This window comes from Lepidochelys olivacea (assembly GCF_965140295.1).
Source record: "Lepidochelys olivacea isolate rLepOli2 genome assembly, chromosome: 18".
In the NCBI taxonomy this organism is placed as follows: Eukaryota; Metazoa; Chordata; order Testudines; family Cheloniidae; genus Lepidochelys; species Lepidochelys olivacea.
Window position 1 is genome coordinate 17458577 of NC_140428.1, and position 22482 is coordinate 17481058.

The 22482-nt window shown below is 44.9% G+C and overlaps 1 protein-coding gene across 3 annotated transcripts in view; it reads left to right on the forward strand.

Moving 5' to 3' along the window:
• Window positions 1–3447: 3447 nt before the first annotated feature.
• Window positions 3448–22482, forward strand: part of LRRC38 (leucine rich repeat containing 38) — a 29651-nt gene continuing 10616 nt past the window's right edge. For 2 of the 3 annotated variants that reach the window (XM_084651642.1, XM_084651641.1), the window contains exon 1: window positions 3448–4212. In XM_084651642.1, the coding sequence (XP_084507768.1) occupies window positions 3588–4212 (625 nt within the window). In that variant the 5' untranslated portion in view covers window positions 3448–3587. The remainder of the gene's footprint in view (window positions 4213–22482) is intronic. The other variant, XR_014714451.1, reaches the window with a different exon arrangement.

Here is a 22482-nt window from a genome sequence, read left to right on the forward strand (position 1 = left end):
GTCTCAGATGTGAAGTCTGCCTTCAGACCACATGGAAATCTCACACCACATTTATGTGCGTGAGGCACAAAATCACAAGCTAAGGAAATCTTCTTTCACCATGGGCAGCATCTTCTATGCTGGGTAAAGAAAGTTCCTGATTTAATGACCAACAAGGAAGTCTCTTTAGGGAAGAGGACTGTGGTGGGCCTTAGGAGTCAGGAGAACTGAGTTCTGTTCCTGCCTCTACTAATACCATGATCCCTGGCAAATCAGGGGTTAATGTCTCCAAGCTCAATTTCCCCTGTGTAAAATAGGACTAATATTACTGAGCCGTCTTTTAAATAAAAAGAATTATGGTCCTGATTCTGCACCATGCAAGTCAATATTGACGTCAATGAGCATAGGAAGAAGCCCTATGTAAATGAAAGAAGTTAATTAATTATTATTATTATTATTATTTTATTATTGCTTACAGGGACTACATGACCAGGTATTGTGACAGCTCTGTCTTTTGTACCTGAAGGAAACAGGAACAGCACCAGCTCTGACCTAAAACACACATGTGAGACTAAATATAGAGAGGTACCTGTAAATCCCAATGGGACTACTTCCTGGTAGCAGTTGTTTGCAAGACTGGGCCTTTAAAGGTTAAAAGCCTGCAATTCTGCGTAAGAAATATCAGTTGTAGTTCCTTTCTGATGCTGATTGTGGAGGAATTCCAGGCCAGAAGGGACGTGCATTTTGTGGTAAGTTAGCAGCTGTCCATTCACATGTTAATTTGGTTATGGAATTTTTAAAATCATAGTTGTAACAGTTTGTTGAACTTCTTTCTAGCCTAGTGTTTTAAAGAGATAACGGTGCCCACTTCACTCTGGGTGGCTTTATAAAGGAAATTCTAGGGGTTAGAATGAGGGATGGAATAGCACTGGCAGAGCGGCCTAGGAAGTGCAATAATAGAGGACGTTGCAGAACAGAGTAGCAGTTCATGGCACCTTGCCCCTCCTTTGTCTCCTCTTCCTACTTGCGGTTCTGTCTCTTTCCATATGACCTCTTACATCTGAACAGCCTTTCCCATCCCCTACCCTGAGGGGGGACAGCATGTCTGTGGTGGTGCTGAACCCAAGGAGGGGGAGTGGCTTGCGCCTTCCACTTCCTAGGGCTGCTGGGGGCCGATATGGCCCCTAGTGTGGGCTAGAGCAGCCCAGAGGGCTGACCTAACTTGTGCCCCAGCTGTAATATCCACTGGGCTGTTCGCAATCAGGGAATAGCCGGAGTGTTGGGATGTCCGACTCATGCCTCCTCCATCCCACAGCCCTCTCTTTGCTGCCTGCAACACACCTCCTGCATGGGTGCATGTGGGGATTGGTGCAGAGCTGACTGAATGGTCTTTTTGCCTGCTGGAAAAATCCACTTTGCTGGGGTATTCGCAAGGGAGGGGGGCTTTATGGCTGCCTTGTGCCCTACCGTGGCCTCCTTCAAATTCCTGCTGTAAACTCACTTCCCCCAGCTAGGTCTCATCACCAGTCTGTGCAATGGTGCACTCTACTCCGCTCTGCACCCTTATTACAACAGCTACAGAAAACAACCCAGAGCTAGTGAGAGTGATATGAAACAAGACAACCCTCCACGGTAAGTCAGTGCACCTGGCTAATCCCTTTGTTATCATCAACACCTCAAATCCTAACGTAAAACACAACTACTCTGCAGTGTCAGCAAGGCAGATTGAGCAGGGCAACGTAGAACCCAGCTGCTTGCCATTTCACTCCCACTCTCTTCCGCCAATAGTCACAAGAACTAGCGTAATAATGAATAATATGGTAAAGCAGGGCCCTCAGTGTAAAACAGCAGAGTGCATGGAGTAGTCCCCACTGCAGGCAGTCCTACACGGAGAAGGCTTCTTAAATGAAAGGATAATGGGGTGTCTATTTCTATGGGACAAGTAGCACAGACCTGGCAAATACAGATGCTGCTACCCTCACTCCTTCCCCAAACTCTGCTTTCCCTAGTCAGATTTAGCTCTAAGCGCCTCACAAGTTGGGTAACAGTGACTCTAAACATGTTTCTCTAATGTGATAATAAACCAACGTGGCCAGCTCCCCTGGGAGTTTAGGAAAAGGCAAAATTGGCATTTAGGTGCCCAATTCCGATTGCTCTTCCATGGGAGTTAGGTGCCCAAAGACAGGGCCGGCTCCAGGCACCAGCGAAGGAAACAGGTCCCTAGGGCGGCCAATAGAAAGAGGCGACACTCTGTCCATCATCGGGGCGGCATGTCCAGGTCTTCGGGGGCAATTCGGCGGCAGGCGCTGCAGTCCCTTTCTTCTTCTTGGGTGGCACTTCAGCGGCAGCTCAACCAGGCTTGGGGTTTTGGTTTTTTTCCCCTTCGCCGCTTGGGGCAGCAAAAAAGCTGGAGCCGGCCCTGCCTAAAGATCAGCTGTGCTTTCGGAATATCTCCCCCTTAGCCCTTAAACTGCTGATCTAGTGTCCAGGCCACACGTCTGCCTGCTTGTAGGACACACGCAGCTCCCTGCAGCTGAAGGGGAGGGTATGTCCTTGGAGCAGTGATACTGGGGAGAGTGTCACGAAGACACACATGCTTCTGTACAAAGGCTTGTCTGCTGGGGGTGGGGATGGGGAAAATGTCAGATATTTCAAAACCCCAAGGCCAAATTTTCAGCCGATGTAATTCCATGTCGCTCCACTGCCTTCAGTTTACTCCACCAGAGGATCTGGCTCAGAAGACATGTTTGTACCTGGCCTCCTAGGGACATGGCCAGTGCAACATTAAAAAGTAGCAGCTGTGGATCATAAAAAAGGAGCCATGTAAAATGCCTAACAGATCAAGTGCCCCTCCTTGCTATTATGGGTTCTATCCCCTTTGTGGAAGGTAGGTTGACATGCATTTAACCGATGTTATACTTGATCCGAACCAAAAGAAGGCAGTACTTTCAGGACGAGTATTCAGATAGTCAGTTCACTGCCCCAGCTGGTCTTTGCCCCCCTGCTTTACAAATGGAAAAGAAAGAGACCTTAGCAGCAGTCCAGGCTGGTTCCCTCCCCTCCCCCTGTCTGGCTCTCTTTTGGGCAGGGAGCACTTAGAACTAGGAACACAGCATGGTTCGGAAAGAAATAAAATAACTGACTTCATCAGCTTTCATTACATTCACGACTAGTTAACCATGAACTGGTTACCGGTTAACTGCTGCTCACAGAGTCACAGGAGAAGGTCTGATTTCCCTTTTGCTGGAATAAGCAGCAAATACACAGACAGGCTCCCTGCTTCCTTTAACCTGCAAAAACAGGGGAGTCCTTCAAAGCTCATCCATCCGCTCAGTCATCTCTCTCTTCCCTACACTCTACAGCATTCTAAATCCCTGATAGTGTAAATCCTCACATTTGCTTCCCTCCCTCTCTCCCTCAATCACACACACTCTCTCTCCCCCTCCTCCCTAGTCGGCTGCTATCTGATCTGTGATGATATGTGATCTCTTGGATACACACACACACGCACACACACACACACAAAAACCACCAGGCATTGCTACCCAGCTGAGCAAAATGTCTTTCTCCTAGCAGCGTTGCTCATCATAGCTTTCAAATCCTTGACGATGTGGCCATGCTTTCCCCTCTGCCTTCTACTTTCTCTCTGTTTCTGCCTGCTCTTCTTACCCTTGGGGCATCTTTGCCCTGCTCTCTGTAGCTGTATGGACTCCCACACTATAGACTGCAGGGATCAAGGACTCCCCAGTGTTCCTAATCTGTTTCCACTGGATGTACGGAAACTTCTCATAGCTGACAACAACATTCAGGCTATACCAGCTGATTTCTTTATATTTTATGGAGATCTAGTCTACTTGGACTTCAGGAATAACTCAATCACCTCCTTAGAAGAGGGAACTTTCAGCAGTTCCACCAAACTGGTGTTTTTAGACCTAAGCTACAATAATTTAACGCAGCTTGATGCTGGGATCTTCAAGTCGGCAGAGAAGCTGATAAAATTAAGCCTTGGGAACAATAACCTAGTGGATGTGGACGAGGCTGCTTTTGAGAACCTGGAACAGCTCCAAGTGTTAGAACTGAATGACAATAACTTGCAGAGCCTCAACGTGGCTGCCCTGGAAGCACTTCCATCCCTTCGGACTATACGTCTAGAGGGCAACCCATGGGTCTGTGACTGTGACTTTGCCAACCTCTTCAGCTGGATACAAGAGAATGCATCCAAGCTTCAGAAAGGTAAAGCTAAATGACTTGCAAGGCAGCTAGTGTGTGTGTGTGTGTGTGTGCTTGGTCAGCTTGTCCATCTGGGTGTATTGCCTGCAGTGATCCAACCTGTGAATTCTGGTCCTACCACAATTACACATTTGAACCAGTGAGTCCCTTAAAATGAAGCTGGTTTCCTTTAGTAACAACATCCCCTCCCAGTAAATGGGATATTTTGGTCCTGAGACTAAACCTATCCAGGTTGAGAAGGAGCCTTTTCAAATAGGGTAACCCAGCACTGATTCTCTTCCAGGCTTTGGTTTCTATTAAGTAAATAAATAGATTTCCCTTAATAAGCCCTTTGAATGGCTGAATATGTGTGCCAGTACATGGGGGAACCTTATTTTACCCTGCCTAGATTTTCTATGAAGCAGCATAGGATAATTCAGTCCCTGCATCCCATTTTATACACTGTGGTTGTTGACCCTTTCCTGGAATTAGTTGCTTTTGATTGCCTGCATTGGGATCTCCAGTTCCAGCTTGGTTGTTGCTGGTTTTCATACAAATAACATAGCTTTTAATTTTGGAAGCCAATTTACATGAGAGCTCAAGCTACAAAATTTGGAACGGCATCCGGGTTTGGATCTGGACCACTTCAAATGGCAAAGCACTTGGTTCTGGGGTTTTGGCTGGTTATTTTTCAGATGTGTATTGAAATAATATTAAAGCAGCCATGTGCAGGAATCCAGACTCTCCCTGCCCAAAGCTCCTCTTAATCTTACCAGCCTTAGCTGGAGATCAACCACAGTTCATGGTTCCCAACAAGCACCGGGTCATATACTCATGCCACTGAGCCCCCAAGATGCACGTGAAAGACAAACTGCTAGGAGCATAGGCGCTAACAGTGTGACTGAGGGTCCACAAAGTAGCACCCCTAATGAGGTCACTGCTGCCTAGTCTGCTTCTGAGCAGGACTGTGTTTGACTGGGAAGGGGGGCGGGATGATAAAAGGCTGAGGCTTGAAAGCCAGGGAGAATGGGAGGAGGTGGAGAAAGAGGGAGAATCCATTCTGTAAAGAGCATCTCTGTGTATTTCATGGAGTGTCAGAGGCAGAGGGAGGAAAACACAGAGTGAGCCAAGAAAATGATTTCAGAAGCTTTTTCCCTCCTCTTTGTCACCAGAGAGGCTGTCATCATGTATGTGAGCTCTCCCTGTGCTCGTGACCTTGGGTGGCATTTTTGATACATTAATCTTGTGTGCCCTAGCTGCTCAAGGATGTCATGGAATCAGTTCCTATTAGATTTCAGAGTAACAGCCGTGTTAGTCTGTCTTTGCAAAAAGAAAAGGAGTACTTGTGGCACCTTAGAGACTAACCAATTTATTTGAGCATGAGCTTTCCTTTTCTTTTTGTTCCTATTAGAGATGAATGAAGTGATTTGGGGAGACAAAGGGTTGATCTCCCCACCCGTGCCAGGCATGAGCTGAGTCTTGACCTACGTCCCCCACGATGCCTGGGCCACCTTTAGTCTGTCTCTGAGCTGAGTGTTGGCCCACCTCTCCGGCAGTATCTGAGCCAAACCCTGACCCATCTCTTCCCCGGATCCAAGCCAAACCTTCATCCATCTGCCCCTCTGTGTCCCAACAGAACCTTCACCCATTTCCCCCAACTCCTTGTCTGAATGACATTTACATTTTCTTTTGCTTTAACCTTTAACTGAGCATACGTTGTGATCAGTTTCCCCCCTACCTCCTTATCTGAGCCAGCATTATCCCTCATTTCCATCATCCCCCCAACCCAACCCGATCTGTTCCACCTTAAAAATATTCAAATAATATGACCCTCCCTTCCCCAATCTGCCTCCCTTCCCAGCATACCTTCCACCACTCCACTTTCACCTTCCCATTGCTCTTATGCCTGTTCCTAAGTTTACCTGTGTTTCTTTGGCCTAGAAATCCCAGAGATCAAGTTTTCTTACAGGATTCCCCATGCTTCCTGGGGTCAGTGAGGCTAGAAACACTTTGTCACCATGTTTTGTTTCAGCCATTTTCAACCCTAGATAAACCCAAGAATATTTATATATTTATTCTGAGCTCCAGAAGGAGGTGAGAGGAAAACCACTTGGAAGTCTCTGGGTAAAGATAAAAGAGGTAAATAACAGGGGTAACATCATGATAGGGGTCTACTCTAGACTGCCAAATCAGGAAGAGGAGGTGGATGAGGCATTTCTAGAACAAATAACAGATATATCCAAAACACAAGACTTGGAAGTAATGTGGGACTTTAGCTATCCAGTCATCTGTTGGAAAAGTAATACAGTAAAATACAATTTCCAGTAAGATGTTGGAATGTGTTGGGGACAGTTTTTTTTTGTTTCAGAAAGTGGAGGAAGTAACCAAGGGGCAGCCATTTTAGACTTGATTCTGACCAGCAGGGAGGACTTGGTAGCGAATCTGAAGGTGGAAGGAATTTTGGGTGACAGTGATCATGAAATGATAGATTTCATTATTCTAAGGAAAGGAAGGAGTAAAATCATCAGAATAAGGATAATGGACGTCGGAAAAGAAGACTTTAACAAACTAAGAGAACTGCGAGGTAAGATTCCCCTGGGAAGAAAATCTAAGGGAAAATAGACTTCAGGAGACCTGGCAGTCTCTCAAGGAGTTGATATTAAAGGCAAAACTGCCAACTATTCCAATGTGAAGGAAAGATAGGAAGAATAGTAAAAGAATATGGCTCCATCTTTAATGGCCTATAAATCAAGAAGGAATTCTACAAAAAGTGGAAACATGGACAAATTGCTAGGGAGGAGTACAAAAGAACAGCACAAGCGTGTAGGGACAAAATTAGAAAGGCTAAGGCACAAAGTGAGACATAAGGGACATAAAAGACACTAAGAAGAGGTTCTGTAAATACATTAGGAGCAAGAGAAAGACAAAGGAAAGTATAGGACCTCTACTTAATGGGGAAGAAAAGCTAATGACATCAAGAGGGCTGAGGTATTAATGCCTATTTTGCTTCAATTTTCACTAAAATGGTAAATTGTGACCAGATTCTTAACATAATTAATATTAACAACAAGGGGGAAGGAACAAAGCCAAAATAGGGAAAGAACAGATTAAAGAATAAGGGCTTGGCTACCCTTGCAAGTTAGAGAGCATTAAAGCAGCCCCGGGCGCCCTAACTCCCGACCCGTTCACACTGGCAAGGCACTTATAGCTCCTGGACTCTGCAGCTGGAGCGCTCCTGGTAATCCACCTCCACGAGAAGCATAACGCTTGCTGCGCCCCGGCTGAAATGCCCGGGTGTCAGTGTGAACGAGGTGTTGCATTACTGCCCTGTGATCGGCCTCTGGAAACGTCCCATAATCCCCTTAAGTCAAGTGGCCGTGCTTGTCATTGTTTTGAACTCGGCTGTAGCAATGCGGATAGGCCCTTTCAAAGCTCCGTTTCTGACAGCCGGCTGCTTATCTGCTCCGGGACAAAGCAACCATTCCTGTGGACTGCTGCTTGCTGTGAGTGCGTAAAAGAGAGGGAGGGGGGGTCTGCTGCTGTCTGAACTTACAAGACAGCCTGCTGACACACTCTCAGTCCCCCCAAAACCAACTCTCTCTCCCCACACACAGCACACTCCCTGTCACACTCCCCCCTCTCCCCCCCGACATTTGAAAAGCACGTTGCAGCCACTTGAATGCTACCACAATGCACTGCTCTCTGTGGTGTTGCAAGAGCTGCTAACGCGGCCACGCCAGTGGGCTTGAATCTGACAGTGCGAACACACTGCAGCGCTTTCCCTGCTGCGCTCTCTGAGGGCTGGTTTAGCTCACAGCTCTCTACATCGGCAAGTGTGGCCATGCCCTAAGTTAGATGTATTCGAGTCAGCAAAGACTGATGAAATTCATCGTAGGGTTCTTCAGGAACTAGCTGAAGCAAGCTTGAAACCATTAGCAACTATCTTTGAGAACTCAGGGACTATGGGTGAGGTCCCAGAGGACTGGAAAAGGGACAAACATAGTATCTATCTTTAAAAAAGGAGAACAAGGAGACCCGGGGAATTATAGACCAGCCAGTTTAATGTCAATATGTGGAAGATACTGGAACGAATGATTAAACAATCAATTTGTAAGCTCCTAGAGAATAATAGGGTTGTAAGAGAATAGCCAGCATGGATTTGTTAAGAACAAATCATGCCAAATCAAACTAATTTCCTTCTTCAATAGGGTTACTGACCTAGTGGATAAGGGAGAAGCTGGAGATGTGATATATCTTGATTTTGGTAAGGTTTTGGACCACAAATAGAATACGAGTTAACAATGTTATGCAAATGCGAAAAAGGCTAATACCATTCTGGGGCGTATTAACATGAGTGCTGTATGTAAGATCCAGGAAGTAATTGTCTCACTCTTCTTGGCGCTGGTGAGGCCTCAGCTGGAGTACTGTGTCCAATTCTGGGCACCACACTTTAGGAAATGAGGACAAATCACTCTTCTCTGGACTCTCTTCAACAAAAATGATAAAAGGTTTAGAAAATCTGTCCTATGAGGAAAGGCACATTTAGTCTTGAGAAAAGACAACTGAGGAGGACCTGATAACAGTCTTCAAATATGTTAAGGGCTGTTATAAAGAGGACAGTGATCGATTGTTCTCCAAATCTGCTGAAAGTAGGACAAGAAGTAATGGACTTAATCTACAGCAAGGGAGTTTTAGGTTAGATATTAGGAAAAACTTTCTAATTATAAGGGCAGTTAAGCGCTGGAATAGGCTTCCGAGGAAGCTGGTGGACTACCCATCACTGGAAGTTTTTAAGAACAGGTTGGTCAAACACCTGTCAGGGATGGTCTAGGTTTACTTGGTCCTGCCTGAGCACAGGGAGCGGGACTTAATAACTTCTCAAGGTCCCTTCCAGTCCTACATTTCTATGATTCCATGATTCATGAATCAACAGAGCAGAGGAGCTCACCAACTTACCGAAAAAAATTCACTAAACTTTTTCAAGCTTTCAGAAGATTTACTTTTATTTGACTTTGGGGCAAAGGTTTGGGCAGGTTCTTATTTTATCTGAAATGGTCTCCCTGTCCCTATACCCCAATCCTGTGAACAGCTGCTTAGCTTGCCTGACAGGGCAGTGCCATTGACTTCACTGGGACAGTTCACATGAGTGAATTTAAGTACATACATTCAGAAGGGGTTGGAGCCCTAGTTCACATTGCCTCATCGAAGTTACTGCTGTTAAAAGTACAGGCTGTCTATTTCATTAAACGTAGGAAAGTATTACTCAAGGAGGTGAGGGCAAAACCAAGCCACAAAGGGCAAGATTTTCTTTACTATACTTTAAAATCATTGGGCCCCCTCCCCCCAGTCTGCTCCAGGTCCCACCCCTTCCCCCAAGACCCCACCTCTTCCTGCCCAGTTCCGCCTTCTCCCCCGAGTGCGCCCTGTCCCCGCTTCTCCCTCTACCCACCAGCACCTCTTGCATGCCACTAAACAGCTGATCGCGAGGGGCAGGAGGTGCTGGGAGGGCTGGGGAAGAGTTGATCGGTGGGGCCACCGGTGGAAGGGAGGCGCCGTGGGGGAGGGGAGAAGCTGGCTGCCTGTGGGTGCTAGGCACCCAATCATTTTTTTCCGTGGATGCTCCAGCCCTGGAGCATCCAGAGAGTCAGTGTCTATGCAAACAGCAATCCACCTGGACATTTGGCAGTCAGACGAACTGAATTCCCTGATGTGCTGCTGCAAGTCTGGAGTCACAGAGGCGTGTGTTCTTGCTGTCAGCACATCAAGATAAGTAGGGCAGCCAGCATTATGCCGGGAAACAGTTTAGAAAGGAAAGACAGGGACAAATTGTGCAGGTTTCAAGATAAAGGTCTGAATTCAGCACCACACTTTTCCTTTTCCATATTTAGAGCAATTCCAGTGCTTGAATATCACAGCACATGTTAATGGGGAAAGCTGAGATGTGGGGAACTGGCTGGTGACTATCTCCACTTGAAATCGTTTAGGTATATGGCGGCATTAACAACACAGATTGTCAAGGGACCGAGCTGTAAAATTATTGAGCCTGGGAATCTCATGTGCCTTTCATTCACCAATACTGAGTTCCTGTTTAAAAAGAAAAGAAAAGGAAAACATCCCCTCCTGAAATATAGGTGGAAATTTAAGGGGGGGAGGGACTGATTCATCAGTGCCCTGTGCCTATTTGCACCAGCTATAATGCCCCATCCATTTCAGTGGACATCCTTGGCAGGCTCAAAGCTGGTTCAGGGCATAAGGGTGGATTGGAGTAGGAGAAAGCATGTCAGAAGAGGTACACTCCTGCTATTCTGTGGCTGCTATTACAACCGTAGGGGAATCCCTAACCTGCACTAGGGAACTGAACTGGGGCCCAGGACTGCAGCTTTCGGATACTGCTGTGAAATATGGCCCCTGTAAGGATCAGAGACAGGTGGAAAGAAACAGAAACTAAGTGGCTGGGGGAGAGAAACTTCAGGATACAGTCAGACGCTGTAAATTACTCTTGATCGTGAGCTTAAAAAGAGACTGTTGAAAATGCAGTTTAATGTGCCCTGCCTCTCCAGTATAGCAGAGAATGACACAAACTGGAACTGTGTATCAAGTCCACCAACTACCCCATCCCTGAAATTTGGGCATTTCCTTAAAATGGGATCCTGATCCAAAAAGTGCCTTGGGTTTGAACATAGCAAAATAGACACCCAGCTGATGAAGTTCAACCCCTGGTTGACGAGGTTTGAAAAAAATTCAAACCACCCTGCAGTGTAGCCCATCTGAATAGAAATTCCATTCTGCTGCAGCAGATAAGGGCCAAACCCCAGAACAATTCATCCGAAACATCCTTCTTCCCCCTACACTCCAAATATTTGGGTAAATCGGTGGCCTGGATATGAACCACAGTTCAACCCCTGACATTTTGCAAAACCTGCATCCGTTGTGTCTGATTTCTAATTAGCAGGGCAATGACGGGAAAAGGCCTCTAAAGTTACTTTTTCTGCTGCTCTGTCTTTGATGGTTTGACCAGAAAGTCTCTTCCCAGTTATGCTGCTCCTGCCTATCTGGCTCTGTTGTGTCGCACAAACATCTGCCATTTGATTCCTTTTACAGATCTCAGTTTTATGCACCCAACCTTTCTTTCTAAATAAAGCATTACTCAGCAAAAAGTGCTTCTTCTTGCACCCTCAATTACAGGCAGGCTTGTGACAGGAGCTGTATAAAATGTTCTATGCTCAAAACAAATGGCTGCTGATCACTTTACCAGTTTTATGGAAGGCAAGTACTTTCTTTCTTTTAAATGTACAATGTTGAATTTTTATCACAATCCAGAACAAAGGGCAATTTTTACCCATCTAAATGGTTCCAGCTTTAGTGAAGGCTGAACTTGTGCAATGCATCAAGCTGTCAGAAGAAATGAAGGTCAGTGTAATAATATTTTGATTGTATAGCTGCTTTTATCTGAAAGGATCCAAAAAGTGCTGTCCAAACTATGGTGGACATTCAACCTGATGTATAAATCTCGTGCAGGCTCTCTGCACGGAGGGTGAATTTCATTGTACATACATGTGGCACCATTGCATTGCAGCAACCAGGTAGATGACGGGTGCACAGAATGCTAAGAATAGTGAGGGAGAAAACCAGGGCAAATATCTGCTCTTAAGATATCTTCCATCAGATCTGTAGAGTCTATGCAGAGAAGACAGGGTCTCTTTCATTAAAGGTCTCATTTGGATCAAGGGCTGAGCTGGCTTTGCCAGGATTTGACCCTGTTGTCTGAGGGAGTCAAGGGAAGTGCACATTTGAGGCCTATACCATTATGGCATTCCCTCGGCTTCATTCTATTGACTCCATAACACATTTCAGTTTTTGCTTGCTGGGTTTGATTGACAAGGTCCAGATTCACCGGAGTGGAAACTTTAAAAGGGAAGGAGCTCACATAGGCTCCTTTAAGGAACCTTTTAGAAGTAGGGTAAGAAATGTGCTATTAAAAAAGCAAGAACGAATGCAGGGCATTTGGAGGGTTGGTGTGAATAACTTTCAGAGGCCTATTCAAATCACCCAAGTCTGTTGGGTATGCAGGGCTGGTCTAGGGAGATCTTGGAACTATTGGATGAAATCTTGACCCAACTGAAGTCAAAGCAAATTTTGCCCTTGACTTCTGTAAGGCCAGGATTTCGTCCACAGTCTCATGAGATTTAAGGAATTTGCTGCTTCATGTAGAGCTAGCAATGCCATGAAAATGCAACCCTGCTGTTCCTGCTATCGGTAAAAACCTTCCTATATCTCCAGACTTCATCTGTTCTCTCTCTCAGGTCTGGTCTCAGCTGAAAAGACCTAAACTTCTTAATTTCACTCTTCCAATGTATTATTTACTACTGCAAGCCCTGATGCGGCAATTTGCTGCTTGCAGATGTTCCGTGAACTGCAGGATTGGGGCCTAACTCTGCCATTTCATCATTTAAACCCATAAAGCCTTTTGGGCACACAGCTTGGAAGAAAAATTAAAGGCTGTAAAAGGACCCCATTGAGTCTCCCCACTTGCATGCAAAAGGTGGGTTCCGATGAAATGCAAGTCCTGAAGGGAATTCAAGTAGCCTGGAGTGCCCATATTTAATTAAGTGCTTTGTAGCGGTCTCTATTGCTATTTTATACCTTGCATGGACATGCCTTGGGTAGCCGTGAGCGTGACCTTGTTTACTAATGGCTAATGCATTTTTAACATGACTTTTAATTAGAGTTTAAATAGTCCTTGAAGTGTGACTGTGGTGTCTCCTTTCTGTCATCTTGCCCTCTTTTTTTTTTTTTTTTTTTTCCTTTCAGCGTCTTAGGAAAAAGCCTTTTCAGGAAGGGTGAGGAAGCTGGTGAGCTGCATTGGTCTTGCAAAGAGCAGCCACTGTGCCACTAAAACTAGCGTCAATAGTACGGGCATTCTCATCCTGTTGCTATTTAATGCGTATCCCACTTAAAGTCCCTCCTACACTTTATGGGAACAAAAGGCTTTATGGTCTTATTTGCTAAAATGCTGCAGCTGTGGAACTATGTGAAAGATTTGCACCAATTTAAGCAGAAGGTAGAGACTGTGAATGGCTACTATCAAAACAATATGGTCTGGTATAATCCCTGTGATTCACCACTTCCTTTTCTGGGGTAAGACGTCTACTGTGTTGGCCACTCACAGACTCGCTAACCGATTTTCAGTGGTTATAAATGTAGGAAATCAACGGTGCCAACAGAGGGAGCCCTAGTGCAGATAGGGAACTGCTTTTCATTGTTGCACTATTTACCACTGCTTTGAACGTGGTTAGATGACACGGTGGTTTAAATGACAATGCCGTCTACACTTGTGCTTCTATCAATGGTCTCCTCAGTGGGAGAGCAACAGAGGGAGATTGCCCATCTAAGCCTAGTAGAGACACAGCCACATCTCCTGTGCTGAAGTAACAATGGAATCATAGCTCTCTGGTTCCCTTTGAAAATTGTTGGAAGGGACCCCACTGGTGGCAGGAAATCGCACGTGAAAATACAAAGGAAAGGCCCTGGCCTGAGCCATGTCATTCTCTTGTTTGCCAGGCATTCTTTTGATCAGCTGTTGCTCCGTTGTGTGCACAGGAGTCACGTATGACCTGAGGAGAGCCAAAGGGCATTGGCTTCGTATCGCAGCTGACGTACACCCTGCTGTGGTACTGCCATGAGCAGTTTTGTCGTCAGCTACTGCCCCAATATAGACCGCTTAGAGATGAGCTGTGCAACAGAACTGGGAAGAAGGCTAAGAAGGAACAAGGGAGTAGGAGAAAATGAGAGCCGTGATACACAGTAGGTGGAGATGAGATTATGGGCAAGTTTTCCGGAGTGAGGAAGCGGAGGTTGAATTGAATGTAGTAACAGGAAACCAACGTGGGATTCCAGGGGTGGAGCAATGTGGTTGGAGCAATGGAAAAGAATAACTTTAGTAACGGTGGGTTTTTTGTAGAATGGGGTGGGGAGAGATCAGAGGGAAAGGTTACAATGGATGAGAGTCAAGAGATGACCAAGTCATGGTATGTAACCTAAAACAGTATGCTTCAGTTTATCTGCACTCCTGATGTAGGTTCTTGCTGCCAGCAGCCAAATCCTGGCCACATTGACATCCGTAGCCCTAATGGACTCGATGAAAATGGTAAATGTTAATTTCAAAAGGTGCCCTATATGTAAAGTTTTATTTAAATTTTTAGCCAGGTGGAAAGTCAGTGAAACTACTGAATTTTTTGTCACTCGTATCTTCCTGCCAGTAGCACCTGTACCTATTTATCTGCTGTACACACAAGGCTGCCTTTACACTGCGTGCTATTATAGAATTAGATCAAGCTTCCACCGAAAAGGCAGGAGACTACAGTCCATTTCCATAGCACAGTGTTTCATCGGGTATCAATGCATATACTAACACATCAATAAATTAGTACGTAATATCCAAGGCCAGGAATGGAATTAAAAGTTCCGAGACATCTCACATTCAGCAGCTTTTAGTTTATTCATGCAGAATCCCCTAACAGAAATAAGTTTCCTCCACAAGCGCCGTGCACTGGTTTTTATCTATACACTGAATTCTGCTCAGTTGCAGTTAAATGATCTGTCACTGGCTTCTTTTGTTGTGTTCCTCATTTCTGAGGATTTTCAGGAGAATAATGGTCATTCCTATTTTGCAAATTCACTCTGGCCAAAAGTTTCGGGCTAAATCTACATTTAGGATCCAAAAAAAATAGTCCAATTTTCAAAGGTGATGAGCAGCCAGCTCTAGCTGAAGGTAAACTGAAGTCAGTGGGAATTGTGGGCACTCACCTCCTTTAAAAAAAGTACGCTATTTATAGGTCCCTAAACGTGGAATTAGGTGCCTAACCTTAGACGCCCAGCTTTGAATTTTTTTTGCCTTTCTTTTTTAGTAGCCGTAGGCAGGAGCTGAGTGGCAGTTCAAATCTCTTCAGAGCAGAAGTCTCTCTCAGTGCTTATTAATACAGCTAAGACATTAGTGACAGTGTTAAAGTAGAAGAAAGGGATATGTAACTAGAGGCAAAATACAATATAAGGAATAAAATGCCACATTTAAACATTTCAAGGCTTTGTAACCTCAGTAACATCAGCGAACAGCTACAATTTTACCCAAAATGGCAAATATCAATTTTACTTTTTTTCTAGAAAAGCTGCTATGGAATATTCAAATGCTCTTGCAATAATCTTCAGTAACTCACTCATGCAGATTAAAATAGAGTTGAGGAAAATATTTACAGTAAGCAATAATTGTAGTCCCTCTTTCTGCTGGCTAATTGCCTGCTGACATAGGTTGGTTTTTACAAATTTATCAATTATTTAATGGATAGTTTACATGTAATATTAACTAAGGCAACAGAAAGTTTCTTGTATTAGGGAGTTATAATTATTAGTAGAAGAAGTAGTAAATATTTATATTATGGTAGCACCCAAAGGGCCCAATTGGGATTTGTGTAGGGTGCTGTATAAAGAAAAGAGGCAATCCCAGCCCAAAAGGGAAAACAGACTAAAGCAATGGTATTGCAATACTAATGGGTTTCAAAATATTCCTTATAAAAGGTATAACTCATACAAATACTTCCCATAACATCCTAAGTATTAGGAATAACCAAGGACACAGCATGTACTCGGAAGGTCCTTTAAAGCAGAGTCAAGTTAACCTGAGGCCAGTTGTGCTATTTGCTGCTTATCTTGAGCCAGAGGAACATAAATCCAAATCAGAAGTTACCGTACAATATAACAGGTTTCAGAGTAGCAGCCGTGTTAGTCTGTATTCGCGAAAAGAAAAGGAGTATTTGTGGCACCTTAGAGACTAACCAATTTATTTGAGCATAAGCTTTCGTGAGCTGAGCTGTAGCTCATGAAAGCTTATGCTCATATAAATTGGTTAGTCTCTAAGGTGCCACAAGTACTCCTTTCCTTTTTGCGTACAATATAACATCACTCGTTGCAGATGTCTGGGGAAATATTCACCTCAGATCCCAGAGCAGGTGATTTCAAAGCAATCAGTGGGCCAATTGGTGTGTAGCTAGAAACTTGTTTGGCTAACCAGCCCCAGTGACAAACATGATTGAATCATGGATATCGAGTGTTGCAGATTTTCTACACAGCTTACATGTATCTGGGTGTTTTGTGTGCTGTTAGGATCGGGTAGGACGGCAGGGTCACATCTCTTTGGGTGGCACAATATTCTACTGGAGCTGTTTTTAAAAAAGAGAAACAATATTTTGCTGAGACTTTCTTCCATTTTTCATCCCTCCCAAAATATGGGGGGATATAGATCCATTTTCCAGATTGTATCCATTTTCAAAGCACTTAAGCAGATGCATAGTCCTCCTGCCCCCCTCCACATTTAGGTAGGAATTAGCTGCAGTGAGCAGATTGTCAGGGCGTTACCCCATTGGAGGCAAAACAACCAGCAAGACTCCTTAACACTTCCCCCGCTGTCGTGTGACAATAGTAAAGCATCCCTGAGTCCCATTCTTTGAACACTGAACAAGGAACTTTATTAAAATAAGTACAGCTTCTGCCTAGACCAGGGGTAGGCAACCTATGGCACGTGAGCTGATTTTCAGGGGCACTCACCTGGCCACCAGTCCGGGGGGCTCTGCATTTTAATTTAATTTTAAATGAAGCTTCTTAAACATTTTAAACCTTATTTACTTTACTTACAACAATACTTTAGTTATATATTATAGACTTATAGAAAGAGCCCTTCTAAAAACGTTAAAATGTATGACTGGCACGCGAAACCTTAGAGTGAATAAATGAAGACTCGGCACACCACTTCTGAAAGGTTGCCGATCCCTGGCCTAGACCCTTCCCTCAGCACTATCTTTCCTCACTTTCTGCTATTTAAAGAAACAGTACATATATCCTGACGTGCCTCGGAACACACCTCCTTTCAAAATATGGTTCTAGAGTTCCATCAGTCCCAAGCTTCCCACTTTATTTACACTGTCAGCTCTTTAAGACACAGACCCCAACCTTGTTGTCATGTGTACATAAAGGCCCGAGTGCAATGCCCAGCTACTGCCTAGTGCCTGATCTCTGCCTGGGGTTCCCATAATAACAAGAATGAGAAACAATAGACTGCTTGCAACATGAATACATCTGTCTCTGCAAATGAAACACCAGAAAGATACAGAACGTACGACCTTGTCCTTGGGACAGCTGGAGTTTAAAAGATAAAGGATGACCCTGACCAAAATAACGTACGTGACATATTTATAACACTTATTTAATTTACAGATTTGTGTGTGGTATGAAGAAGCGGCTCTTCTGAACACTGGGTGGGAGCAAGTTGATTTATATAACGGTCATCTTTATTAGCTCCAGCTAATTTTTCAACTTCAAACTTCCACAGCCCCCATGAGACACCTTTTATGGGAAAGCCTGGTAGAATTTTAAAAGGGGTGAAATCAACAGTGTTCTATAGAAGTTACTCTCAAAACTATAGAAATTAACAGTGAATGAGATCTTCTCTCCAGTAATTTTAACCATTTTATGGACTTGTGTAGGAGGTGGCTGGGTGTTCAGGATCTTGATCACAATCCTGAAAGTTGCCAGTTCAGATCTCACTCATTTTCCCACTGGATCCCCATCTCCAGTGCGATTGGACATAGTGCTGGCCACAACCCTCCCATGTGTGCCACTGGCCATGAAAACTGGTGTGCCTTTGTCACATGAGCCAATGGCTCGGGGGGACCTTACCTTATAGAATTGTGTAGCCAGGGTAGAATTCTCTATTAAACTGAATAGGATGGTTCAAAAACCTCTAGAAAAGGTAACATTTCTATTACATCCTATAGAACTTTTCTTTAAGGGACTGTGGACTTATAGAAAGAAACTGTTCAACTGCTAGGCTTTTCCATTTTTGCCCATTAACTGAGGTTTTATCTTCAAGGGGCTGGATAACTTGGGTGCCTGTTCTTGGACCAAAATCTAGTGCTGCACTAATAAAATCACTAAAATCTTGGACAGGTCAGCATCTGAGATTGGTGACTGTGTAGTCTATTGATGTACCTGACTATGGGCTTACTATTCGTGTCAAGCAGGAAAACATAAATGGGACCTGTTCTTGGTCAGGTTTTAGACATTGCAGTGGGGCAAGTTCCCTAGGGCTCCGGAGCACAAATGATGCTCTGTTGAGCATCTCTGCACACATTTTGCCCACTTCTGTACAGTTTGTCTTCTAGCAAGGTTGTTACAATTTGTTAGGAGACTCAAAAGGATTTTTATTACTCACCAGAGAAGATCCTATCTCCCATCTGGTGATGGAAAGACCTAGTCTAAACGATCCGCATGTAAAACTGAAGCTTCATATTATGCAAGCACATAAGTAATGCGAGCTGTGCATGTCTTGATCTTCTGTTATCTAATGTCCTATGTTCAGACCTCTCTGTTGCACCAGGAATCACGCATAGGAAACAGTGCAGTCGAGGTGTTTGGGCTTGAACTGTGGCTCTAAGTCATATGCCGTGGTGGGGACGGTGTGCAGACACACCATACCAATAGCCTCTCCAGTGCCTCCTAGAAAGCATGACCGCAGCACCAGCCTTTGACCTGAGTGACTCTACTGGCTGTTTCAGGAGGCAACCCTTCCCCAATCACTTTGGGGAACCTAGGAGAGTCCTCAGGGCAGATTTGTCCTGGTGCCTACACAGGCACAGGTACAGAAGGGAGTCAGCTTGCCACCGTCCACATTCAGAGGGTGAAGCATCTGATATAGGCCGGGGAAGCCCTAACTTGGATCCCTGTTGTAATGACCCCTGTCTTCAACCATTGCAACAGGAGTGAAGAATCACAGGGGCTCCGGCCTATACTGACCACGCCCGTCTCTCTTTGAGCCCGCCCAGACCATGCTTCACATGCAGGGAGATGGGAGAAGCACAGAGCTGGTGGAGGTGACTATTGTGGGAGGCTGCTGCACCCAGGGGGAATTCATCGGGGGCACAAACAAATAGCTCCTCATGCTGTCGCCCCCCACCTCCTTTGCACACCCATGTAGGGCCAGGCACAGCCAGCCCTACCTGGTGGTGCACGGCTTCTCTTTCCTTCCTTTCGCTCTGTGCTTGCATTCCAGCCAATGTGCTGAGATTCCCACTGAGTTAATTTTTTAGGCCTTCAGAATGGTGACTGTATCTTCAGACATGTTTGCGTGGTGTGTCCCCAATCCTGATTGGAGCTCTGGGCTCTGTTGTTAAACAAATTTTAAACATGATGATTAAATAAAAGGTGTGGGGTGCATAAGGATTTGGAACTTTTTTTAGACAATCCTTTTGTCACTTAAATGTGTGCGAATCCCAGGGGCTGCAGTAACAAGCTGTTGAAAATAAGCACTGCAAAGTGTCCTGGTCTTGTATTTATGCTTTTGCTCGAGTGGCTTAGTAGGTGTTAATACCTGTGCGACCCATTGCTGGAAAGTATCTCAGTGTTTCTCTGTTATCATGGTATAATAGATCGGTAAGGGTTAAATCATCCCTGCTGATTTTCACTGCAGAGAGGAAGAAAGAAGCAATAAATCATAGACAAATGGACAATACATCGGTCAGAAGATGAGGAGCGGAGCTTAAATGTCATCATTCTTCTGTCCCTCTGGCCCAGGCGGGTGGAGAGGATACGGACTAGGTGGGGAAGCCACTCTGTGCAGCAGCCTCCCTGCCAGGAAATAACCATTGTTATTAATGCTGACCACTTTGCAGCAGGCTGTCTTGCCCTTCCTTCCTTCACAGAACCCCCAGGATCACTTGTGGGAGGGAGTTCCATGTAGAGAGGAGACAGACCAGTGGATTTAAGATCCACCACGTGGATCTGTTGCTAGATGGGAGATAGGGCCTCTTCTGGAACGCAGAACATCTGTCCTTCCGGTATAGTGGACTCAAGTTTCATGATGATGAAGACGACTCACATTTAAATCGCGTGAAGGGTGTGACACCAAGCTATGAAAGGCAAGAAAGGAATTGTTATGGTCCCCGCATCTTACTAAATTCATCATGTGTTGCCCAGGTATATAGAACTTCCAATCAGCAATCAATAGATATGATGCAATTTGTATTGGAGTAGTTTTCAACCTGTGGTCCGCAGACCCACTATGTACAAGATTTCCAAAGGCGTCTGCACCTCCATTCAAAATTTTTTAGGGGCTCGCAAATGAAAATGTTGAAAACCCACTGGTGTACTGCATTATCTTGGACTCCACGCATCCCTTGGGGAGGAGAAGCACGCTGCGCAACTGGAGATGTTGCTATTATTATCACTCCTGTTAGAAATGAAGGACCTGATCCTCTTGAAGTCAACAGGAAAACTCCCGTACTTTAATGGGCTTTGGAACAGCCTCACAAAGTTAATTCACCAATTTGAATGGAACAATACATGGTTTCTCTCTCTCCCAACCCCACCGACTCCAGCTCCCAATGACTAATGCAGTCACGTTAGGTTATTCCCAAAAGAGCTTTAGCAGCCTGTTTTTTCCCCCCTCCTGGTCTCACCCAGAGGAAGGCACATACACAGTGCGGGTGAGCCACAGCTGGGAGCTAGCAAGACCTCTTTTGTCTCAGGTCGAGCTTTGCCCGTGGCATCTATTAGTTTCCATGACTAAGAACTCTGTGAAAACTCCGGGCTAAATTAGATGTTGGAGTGTGTGAGAATAAAACAAGTAGAAAATTCCAATCTAATCTGGTTTGTTTGAGAGTTTGACCTAGATTCCAGGACCCACAGCTACACAAAGAGGAGCACTTTGTGTGTGTGTGTGTGTGTTTCATTTTATAATCAGGCTTTCCATCACTGCAGCACACTCTAGTTCACACACAGCAGGAAATATTCCCCCCGGGCTCAGTACGATACAAACTCTCTTTGATTTGGATGCTTTACATCCTGATGTAAGGTGAAGACAGGGAATGTCACATGGGTTAAGGAACAGAGCTGACATATTCCCTGTGATCTCAGTCCTACTCCCACTGAAGTCAACAGTAAAACTACTATTGACATCAGTTGTGCAGGATTGGGCCCCAATCTTTCCCGGTACCACACAAAGAAAATCTGCCTTGTAGATACGAGATGCACCACCATGCTGAGTTATTCCCAGGCTCCAGGAGGTGATGCACCTAGGAACAATGTTTCTTTCTCCTGTTTCTCTCAATTTCTTTTTCTCTCAAGAAAATACAGTGTATATCTTGGCTCCAATACGCCTGTGCATGGGGGCTGCTTTGTGCCACTCCAGCTAGGGTGACCAGATAGCAACTGTGAAAAATTGGGACAGGGGGTGGGGGGTAATAGGCGCCTATATAAGAAAAAGTCCTCCAAAAACAGGACTGTCCCTATAAAAACTGGACATCTGGTCACCCTAACTCCAGCACACAACACAGCCCTAATGCTGGTGGATCCAGACCGTGAAGGATTCCCCCTGTATAGAGACTGCTACATGCCAGGTTAGGGGGAGCAACCAGGATGTACTTATGCCAGGCTGATCTCTGGTTGCTGGAACAGCGCCTCCGAGAACAGTATAAATTAGGCTGTTCTAAGCTAAATTGAGAACCAGGTCAGTACCCCCTCTGGAGCCCAGGATTAGTGGGCACAAGGGTGGCTTAAAGTCACCTTCTGCACCCCTCCTCTAGACTTATGCTGACTACAACTCAGATGTACCAGAAAATAGGAGTTTTCTTTATTATACAGGGATAAGCTTTCGTGGGCTAAAATCCACTTCATCAGATGCATGCAGTGGAAAATACAGTAGGAAGAGAGATACACAGAGAACATGAAAAAATGGGTGTTGCCATACCCACTATAATGACACTAAGGTACCACAAGGACTCCTCGTTCTTTTTGCTGATACAGACTAACACGGCTGCCCCTCTGAAACCTCTTTTATAGCACCACTTACCATAACACTGTATCTCCAGGCCCCTATTTTTTTGCCTGTTTGCTCTGTGTTACTACAATTGGAAAGGAAAGCTTTCACTCTGTTTTCTGCATGCTGTCCCCTTAAATGGATTGGAGTTCCCTTGCCTACTGTATGGGATAGCTGCTGGTTTGAATTTTAGTCCAGAGGGCAGGACTGTGTTCTGTCTCTACTTGGAGATTTTAGTGCTGTTCTTTCTTTCATTCTTTCTTTTGTTCTTTGTCTGAAATAAATGTTGTCTGTGTCAGGGCATGACAGAAAGGCGTGCTGGCAACAAACAGGAGTCAATATTCATGGACTCCAGTAGCTACAGTTGTAATCGAGGCTGAGAAATACATGCCTTGAATTTTGTGTATGGGAAAACTTAGCCGTTTGGAACTAGT